This window comes from Meleagris gallopavo, chromosome 2 (genome assembly GCF_000146605.3).
Source record: "Meleagris gallopavo isolate NT-WF06-2002-E0010 breed Aviagen turkey brand Nicholas breeding stock chromosome 2, Turkey_5.1, whole genome shotgun sequence".
Taxonomy (NCBI): Eukaryota; Metazoa; Chordata; class Aves; order Galliformes; family Phasianidae; genus Meleagris; species Meleagris gallopavo.
Window position 1 is genome coordinate 58269372 of NC_015012.2, and position 9308 is coordinate 58278679.

The 9308-nt window shown below is 38.3% G+C and overlaps 1 protein-coding gene across 2 annotated transcripts; it reads left to right on the forward strand.

Annotated features, from left to right (window-relative positions):
* Positions 1 to 725: 725 nt before the first annotated feature.
* Positions 726 to 8987, forward strand: LOC104909782 (mediator of RNA polymerase II transcription subunit 23-like). Of its 2 annotated transcripts, none has more exons than XM_010707370.3 (11): positions 726 to 882; positions 2527 to 2558; positions 2662 to 2749; positions 3441 to 3565; positions 3700 to 3811; positions 4474 to 4572; positions 5119 to 5220; positions 5446 to 5515; positions 7042 to 7154; positions 7880 to 7975; positions 8579 to 8987. In XM_010707370.3, the coding sequence occupies exons 1-11, from the start codon at positions 823 to 825 to the stop codon at positions 8651 to 8653; spliced, it is 972 nt and encodes a 323-aa protein (XP_010705672.1). In that variant the 5' UTR covers positions 726 to 822; the 3' UTR covers positions 8654 to 8987. The 2 variants fall into 2 exon arrangements, with proteins under 2 accessions (XP_010705672.1, XP_031408357.1); XM_031552497.1 differs by lacking the exon at positions 726 to 882 and adding an exon at positions 1415 to 1527.
* Positions 8988 to 9308: the final 321 nt, after the last annotated feature.

Sequence of the window (9308 nt, forward strand, 5' to 3'; positions counted from 1 at the left end):
CAACCCTGGGAGCTGCTGGGCTGTTTCTCTCACATTTCTCACTCACGTCTCCCAGTTGCTGTTGTACAGCCTCTTTCCCCTTTCTTCAGTTTGTTTTCCCAAACAAACTTTCTTGTTTCTTATGGCTGAGCTCTGCCCAGCAGCAGGTCCCTGTTGGAACAGCTGGAGCTGGCTTTCATCTGATGTGAGGCAGCACTGGTCCCTGCTCGCAGAGGACATCTCTGCAGTTCCTACTGCTTTGGCACACGAACCCAGTACGATGAGGGGTTAATTCATGAGCTAAGTCACTGCTGGGACATCTTAGGGAGTTGAGACTACTTTGTAATCCAATTTTAAAGATAAAAGCGGGCCTGGTACATCTTAGGGCTGCAGCTGTGGTTGGGAACTGGTGTTAGCCTATGAGCTAGCAGTAAGGATCCTCAAGGCATAAAATGCACTACACCACCTCCCAAGGGCTCCATTTCCCATCCTGTAATGGGAATGGATTTTGAGTTTGACAAAGAATTGCGACAGGTAACACTCCTGAGTGCCACTTGGTTAAAGACCAGCCAGTCTACCCACAGTGCGCAAGAACTGCTCCTACGCGTTGCTCTGACAGAATTAACAGAAATTTCGGTGCAGGGATGCAGCGCAGAACCTCAAAGCCAGCAACCAACCACAACACACGCAGAGACGCACAGCCACACACTGCTCTGCGCGCAGGCGCTGCGCCCGCCCGCCCGCCCCGTCGGAACTCCGTGACCGCCGGAAGGCGGGAACTTCCGGCGGAGGGGGCGTCCTGCGCCTCCGTGTCCGTCTAACGGGGGCTCGGCCGGTGGGACAATGGCGGTCCCTATGGTGCCCATGGAAACGCAGCTGCAGAGCATCTTTGAAGAGGTGGTGGTAAGTGTGTCCCGGACGCGTCGCGGCCTTTCTGGGCTGCTCGGCCGGCATCCCGCAGCGGGACCTGCGCTTTCGGGTCGTGTGCGGCGATCGGCGGAGCCCCGGAGCGCGGTGCGGAAATGATTCCTTAGAGCAGAAGTTCCTCCTCTGCGCGGTTCTGTAAGGCGCTTGGGGCTGTGCGGAATGGTGCTGGGCATGAAGTAGGGGCAGCTTCCGAGGAGGAAGAAGCCATCTGCGCTGCGGAAGGGGAGGAAGACGAGCTTATAAGGAGAAGAAGATGAGCAGAGCCAGAAGTTAATTAATTAGCGAAGCAACCCCGTTGGCAATTTCTTAGTGGATTTGGGTAGTTCGTGGATATTAGTGAGTGTTGTGGCCAGAAATACTGGGGTGGCATTGGGTAAGGATGTCCTGAACAGGAGCTTGATTGATACGTATGTCTGCTAGAGCAATGCAACTGAAAATCGCAGAATCATAGAATGGTTTGGGTTGGAAGGGACCTTTAAGATCATCTAGTTCTATCCCCCTGCTGTAGGCAGGGACATCTCCTAGACCAGCTTGCTCAAAGCCCCATCAAGCCTGGCCTTGAATGCTTTCAGGGAGGAGGGCTTCCACAGCCTCTTTGTTCCAGTGTCTCATCACCCCACGGTAAAGAATTTATCTGTAATATTTTGTCTAAGTCTACCATCTTCCAGTTTAAAGCCATTTCCCCTTGTCCCATTGCTATCTGCCCTTATAAAAAGTCCTTCTCCACTCCCCAGCTGATGTGAAAATGGTGGTTTTCAGGAGTTGGATCACTGAGGTTTTCTCTCTGTGTGTGCATTATAAAATGCAAATGTAGGATATACTTTTTCTTTAAATGAAAGAGTGCTTTTTGTTCACACTTGATGATTTGTTTTGTTCTTGACATTGTCATTCATGTTCTGTTTTCACATGTTTAACACCATGATATGACTGTGTGGTCACTGCCTTTTTTTTTTTTTTAGTAGTATTTTTTTGCTTGAAGTTGTTAGGGGACAACAACAAACTCTTAAGCTTTCCTTGCATTTGGAGCTGAGAAAATATCAAGTTGTCATATTCACTGCTCCTATTACTGACTGAATGGATGGCAGTGAAACTTAAGTTTCCGTGCACAGTGGATGAATATCACATTCTCTTGAAATTTGGAAAGGATCACCAAAAATGCCTTTATTTTTCATACATTCTTTATTTCTTCTGTGTAATAATGAAAATGCATAGTGGTTACCAGTCACATCTGAGTGTAATACAAAATTTCTATAGAAAGCAAAAGGAACTATAGGGTACTATTTTAAAGAATTTTGCCTATGCATTAGGATAATGCTGTAGAAACTTAATTTCTAAGTGTGAAGGAAGAGCTATAGTTACAGAATTGAACAATTTTTCCAACCTTGGGGCATACAATAATCTCTAGGTGTTTATAGGGAGGGGAAGAGAGGAGCCTTAGTCTGGATCCTCAATGCAAGCAACCTCAATGTTGAGACTCTAGCATAACAGAAGAAATGCATCTGCTTCTGATACAGTCCTGAAACAATAGAATTTTTTTTCTTCTGTGTTGTTGCATCCTGGTAGTGAGACACTCAGAGAGAGCCTCTTCACAGTAACTCACTCTGAGTTTTTCTCTTGCAGAAAACTGAGGTAATAGAAGAAGCTTTTCCTGGGTGAGTGTAAATGTTAGTTTGTTTTTGTGACTTTCTGCGTATTTTTCTATTTGTGCTCTTCCTTTGGTGTAGCGCTAATAACCAATTTTCTTCTTTGAATTAGTATGTTTATGGACACTCCTGAAGATGAGAGAACGAAACTGGTCAGCTGCCTGAGTGCTTTTAGGCAGTTCTGGAGCAGTCTTTCCCAGGTTAAGATCTCATTTTTTTCTTCAACATACTTTTGGGGGGCAGTGGAGGGGAAGATGGGGGTGTAGTAAAACCTTGAGTAATAGGCGACTACTTCAGGTATAAGGTCTGTTTCTAGTCATTCAGAATCTGATTTTAGATACAACATAGTAAAGAATATTTGCAAGAAAATTATTAGTTTTGACCTTAAGGAGTCTATATAATTTTTTTAGGAAAAGTTGGTTTGCATTTCTAATAAAGATAACCAACTGGAAATGTAACAGTAAGAAATAAGTTGTTTGTTACAAGATTTTTGGTGGAAGTGAGAAAGTAGGAAAAAAGAAAGTTCAAAAATTACCTTCTGAAAGTTAGATAGGCATTCTTTCTGAAATGCACTCATCTTCATTTTCAGTGAATTTGATTGTAACTCTGAAGAATAATATGAAGCAATTTTATTTTAATCTATTCTTTGCTAATTCACATAAAAAAAAAAAAGGCTATAGAAAAGTGTGTCTTCAATGGAAAATGTTTCCAGTATTATATCAAATAACTTGTAAGGAAAACTGGATGTTGGACAACTGGACTTCTAGCTTGTTAAATCCTGTTCTTATATCCTGTCGGTTTCATTTCTTCATAATGGGACTTTTATATGAATTTTATTACCTGTTTTACTACTTGTAAATGCACTATTTCTCCCCTCTGCTGCTTTTTCAGGAATCCCATGAGCAGTGTGTCCAGTGGATTGTAAGATTCATTCATAGTCAGCACAGTCCTAAAAGAATTTCTTTTCTTTATGACTGTTTAGCAATGGCAGTTGAAAGTGGACTTTTACCACCCAGGTAAGCTAAAATGCAGTGAGTCCAATACATGGAAGTTGTAGCGTTGGAGGGTGTTCTGTGAGATTGTTTTTGAAGTATTGCTGGAGAGCACGTGCTTATTATCTGCCATTTATTCCTGCGTTGTCTTCTGCTAGGATGGTTTGTGAGTCTCTGATAAACTCTGATACACTTGAATGGGAAAGGACACAGTTGTGGGCACTGACATTTAAGTTGATCCGGAAGATCATTGGAGGTGTGGACTACAAGGTATCTTCCCAGATTTAATGCTTTTTCATAAATAAATTTTATCATAATAGGTAATCTTGTACAGATATTCAACCCTTCCTTCTCTCCTTTTCTTTTTTACTACGCTGTCATTTTCCATATCTTTATTAGTTATAAACTAAGTAACCCTAAGGCAATTGCTTAAGTGGTACACGTAGAAATGTATTACTATCAAGCAGTAAAGCCAAAGTTTTTGCATCTCCCCTTCCTCTTATTACTATGTACAAAAAGGGTCCTGAAAACTTAGTCTTTAGCAAGGCACAAATCCAACACAAGTGGCAGAAGACCAAGTATGTCTTGCAGAGTACCACCTCACCAGTGCTAGTAGGCTTGTTAGAGCAAAAACCATAATTCACAGGGTTGGTCTTTAGGCAATCTACATAAGCTCATTGATTGTCTCTGGATGCTCATAAGAATTGTAACGGTGATTATTCTCATCTGGGGTATGCTGAAGTTTTGAAATTCCAGAAGGAGTTTAATGTCATGAACATTCACATTCTTACTATCAGTGTGCCTTCTAACACTTAAAAAAAAAAAAACCAACTGATTTTGCTGAAAATGCTGTCTGACCACATTGATTATGTAATCTTTCTGCCAGAAATAAAGAATGTCAAGGAATATTAATGTTGTTTGCTTTCTTCTAGGGTGTACGTGATCTGTTGAAAGTGATCCTAGAGAAAATCTTAACAATTCCCAACACTGTGAGCTCAGCTGTTGTGCAGCAGCTTTTAGCAGCAAGAGAGGTAGTTATCTGAATTTTGTATACCACTATGAAGGGAGACAGGCCTCATTCTTTTGCCACTCATCAGTATTCAATACCCAGGGTGACTTTCTTTGAGAGTTGGTATAGATCACCAGCAAAGGCATGTTTTTTGTGCTCTAATTGTTTCTGTAATTGTGTTTTATACCTCATATAAGGAGCTTTTGGGGGATGCTGTAGGTAAGAAAGAGTCAGATCTCATGTTTGACTTACTGAGGTAAGCTGAATGAGAGAAGATACTAAGATTACCTTCCTTCTTTTTTCTTAGTGAGTGAAAGTACTACTTTTTTTCAGTGTTATGTAGGCAGGCGTAAAGGCATGGATTTAGTTGGGTTTAAACAAAGGTAGCTTGTGCTAGTACAATTAAAAACAGCTTTTAATCTAATGTAGTATCAGAGTATTACTTAAGAAAAAGTGTATTAATTTTACTGATAGATATTCTATGGGCTACCTCAGGCTAGTATATAGTCTGCATCTTTGTTTGTCTTATTCATAGGCTTTTTACACTGATATATTTTTCTACTTACAGGTGGTAGCCTACATTTTAGAAAGAAATGCATGTTTGTTACCTGCCTACTTTGCAGTTACAGAAATCAGAAAACTATATCCTGAAGGAAAACTTCCACACTGGGTAATGCTGAGATCTAAAATCGTGCAATTGGTTTTCATAGAGCAAAACTCTAAATCTTGTCTTTTTTTGTTTTAATCAAACATAAGGAGATTTAAAAATCTCTAGTTATTTTAGTAGATTTCTGTTTATCTTACTAAAATGTATAAACATTTTTAGTCTTAAATATTCCTTATCAGTATATGCAACTTAAACTCTTAACCTATTTTTGTTCCTCTTCTCACCCAGTTACTAGGTAATTTAGTGTCGGATTTTGTGGATACCTTCAGACCTACAGCAAGAATAAATTCCATTTGTGGTAAGGGAATGACTTCAAAAGAAGTTAACTATTTCATTTCATATGACAAAATTCTGTTGTATTTGTTTCATGTAGTATACTTCCTTTTGTCAGTTTTAGGGGTCCCTTCTCTTCAGTTTTTGTATTTTGACTATGAGTTGATAGTGAAAGTATACTTTTGTTACGTAAACAGCCAATTAATTTCTAACTAGAATAGACTGTGGGAAAATCGTAACTTTTCTATGTGTAAGGATTTTGAGCAACTGCAGGTTCACTGGTATGTTAGCTATAGAATATTTTCTTATTTCAATTTCCAGTGGACTACCTGTAGCTCTCAGCCTCCTCCCTATTCTTACAGACAAATAGGGATGTGTAAGCATTTCTTTTCTACTTGAGTACTACTTTTTTTCTTCCATGAAAAAAAAGCTCACCTTAATTCGTTGCTAGAAATAGGCAGAGTAAAGTTTGGCTGTTTTAATTGTGATGCATCTTGCTGTTTTCTTTGCAAAAAATAAAAATACCTTCTATTTACTTGAAATGATGGCTGCATTATTTCGTAGCTTCAAGAAGTTTTATTGCAACCAAACTTATTCAATGACAAGATTAAAGATGTGAGATCATCTATATTGTCCTCAGGCATTTTGTTTCCAAAGCATGTAGTTATTCTACATATTAAAAAAAAAAATTGTTGAATGGAATATAGAAATATTTATATTTGTTTTATGTGACAATAGTATGGTGAGTTTGCATAACAGAAGCCACAGAATTTGAATTGACAGTGCAATTTAGGTCAAAGTTAAGGCACCTAAATACTTAGGTGGACAAGGAGTTCAGCTCAGATACTTCTGCTTAAGCAACTGAAATAAATCCCAGGTGTCTTTTCTAGACTCCTTCTAAATTTACTTACAAAAAAACTTGTTGGTGTGCAGTCTGAATCACACTGGACTCCACTGACTTAATTGGCTAGATCTTCACTGACTGTAACTGGAGCATGGACACTTAGAATTGACTAAGCTCATCTTGTGTAGATACTTGCCTGCATCATCTTAGGGGATGAAAGAAGGAAAATGAAAATAATAGGTTGTATATTTATGTTAGTAATGCAAATTTTGGGGAAAGGGTTAGTTAACCAAAATTTAATCTCTAGTCCAAACAGTAGCATTAGAGTAGTCTTTGAGCAAACTGGAAGCTCTTTTGGCACAGAAGTTGCTCCTCTCAGAGTATGGAATAAGTTTTATTTTGTTTGTTTGTTTTTATGGTTTGCCACACAATATGAAGTGCTATAATTTTTTTCCCATGGGAATTAGTGTCAATTATTGCAAATACTTTGCATTTTCTGTGTACTCAGTCTGAATAGATGGGGGTTTAATTCCTTAGATATTCTATTAGCTGAAAAGTTGAACTTCCAATTGAAAGAGTATTCAACCTCAAACAATGCCATGCTAAAAAGACTTAAACTGTAGAAGTTTAAGGAGAGCGTAAAAGTGGCTGAGGCCACTTTTTAGAATTCATTCATTTTAGAATTCATAATGTTTCATTGCATATAGGTCGCTGTAGTCTTCTTCCTGTGGTAAATAACTCAGGTGCTATGTGTAACTCATGGAAACTGGATCCTACAACTCTTCGTTTTCCTTTGAAAGGTCTCTTACCATATGATAAGGTATGCCTTACTAATCTTCTAAAACATATAATATTCAAGAAATACAAAGGTTTCATATCATAAGGAGAAAAAGAAGTACAGTGGAGGATACTCTACTGTTAAAGCCAAGCTAACGTTGCAGTTAGTTATAGATGTTTTTGCTGTGATATGTATTTTAATCTTTATGTGGGTTACCTTCAAAGTAGCACGTGGTGTAATTGCTGCACAGGATGCTGAAGAAAGACATTTGATGTTCTTTGTCAGTGTATGCATGTGGGAGTAAGCAAGACTAGAGAGTTAAAGTTAGTTTAGCAAGGAGGAGATGGGGAGGGGAGAGGGGGGGGGAAGGGGGAAATAGTTTCTTCTTTTCTGTACTCTTTGCTATTCCATAGGAAAGATTATTTTACAATTCAAATGTAAGTTAGCTTAGACAAACTTAAAACTCTGGAGTGTGAAACAGTGCCATACTGAAAGAACTGAGACTGCAGCATCTCAAGGCTGTTTTCAAAATGCATGCTGTTAGTTAAAGAACATCTTTCTATTTGACCCCCATAACCCCAGCTCTGGGGAGTAGTGGTTACTTCCTCCTTTCTTTTGGGTATCAGAAGAAAGATTTGCACAGATAAATCTGCATGGGTAAAATGCTCACTGCTGTGTTGCTTAATTCAGTCAAACGAGATAATGTTAACCGTAGTCTTGAGGCAATATATGTTTGTATGTGTTTGCTTTTTTTTCTTTTTTTGAAGGATCTGTTTGAGCCACAGACTGCTTTGTTGAGATATGTTCTGGAACAGCCGTATTCAAGGGATATGGTCTGCAATATGCTAGGTCTGAATAAGCAGGTACTGTACTGTGCTGTAACGTGTGATTAAATTCTGCATAGAATCTGCACTATTCTTTTTCTCTTTTCTTTGCTATAGCTAACTAAGCAAAACAGTTTAGGTCCAGAGAGTGATTTTATTTTTATTTTTTTAGTTTTTTTTATTTTTAGTTTTTAGTTTTTGATGAGATCATATTAGGTTAATTGGACACTGTTGTTCCTATCATTTGTATATTGCTTTAAGAATGTTAAATTGAAAAATAGAGATTTAAAATATGATTTTTTTTTTGCATTGCTTTTTTTTCCTATAAGGCCAGCCTCAAGTACACCTTTGACAGACAGTAGGAGAGTGCTAGCTCAAAAATAAGAAACGGTTATTGTTCACATCACTTTTCAAAACATTGTATTTTGTTATATTGGCGTGTTATAGTACTAGAGAAATGGAAATCTGTGCTTTTGTTTTGTTCTTTGTTTTTTTTTCTTTTTATATCTTAGAACTGGGAGGGCTTAGTCTGACTTGGGGATCCTTGAGGCTGGCCTCATAGTCACTGTTTTGTCTTTTCTTTTTTTCTTCCTTTATTTTTGTTCTGTCCTGTCTTGTCCTGCCCATCCTCCAATGCTCTAGACCTTGAACATTGCTCAGGTATGTTCACAACCTTACTGTTGTATTGTGACTAACGATACGCTGGCCGCTTTGTAGCCACTGATTCCAGTTAGAGAATACATGTACAGTCAGGGCTTGAAATTGGCAGGACCATTAGCCAAGGGCAAATTCTCAATACATATCTCTGGATATTTGAGAGATGTAGCGTAAAATTGGCAGTCAGTGATCCTTTGATGCAAAGATTTTGATTGGAATGAACTTCTACCATTTCCTTTACCAGTCACAAGAACTTTTACTGCTGGAATTTTCAGATGAGTAGAGATTCATAGTTCAATATCTTTACTTCTGCAAGTGGAAAAACAGCCACTGCATCTGACAGTAAAATTTTAAACCTGCAAATACAATCGTTATTAAACAAAAAAAACAAAAACACCTAAGCTAAAAATTATAATAAGGAAAGGCTTTACTAGTTTGTTTCTATTAGGAACCCTCTGTAACAAACTTCCCAACAGGTAGTTATGATATTCTCCAAACTAGGTAAAAGAAAGTACTGAGAGAAGTAGTTCCTTTAAAATTTGCCTACTTGTGTTTTCTTTGGTTTCTGTTTTATTCTTTAAAAACAAACAAACAAACAAAAAAGAAAAATGACAAGCCTGAGAAAATCAAACAAGCAGACTTTGTTTGAAATTTAAGTATAGGTACTGTATTTACAGCTGATCCTTTGCTACAACAATTCCACTCCTATTCAAAA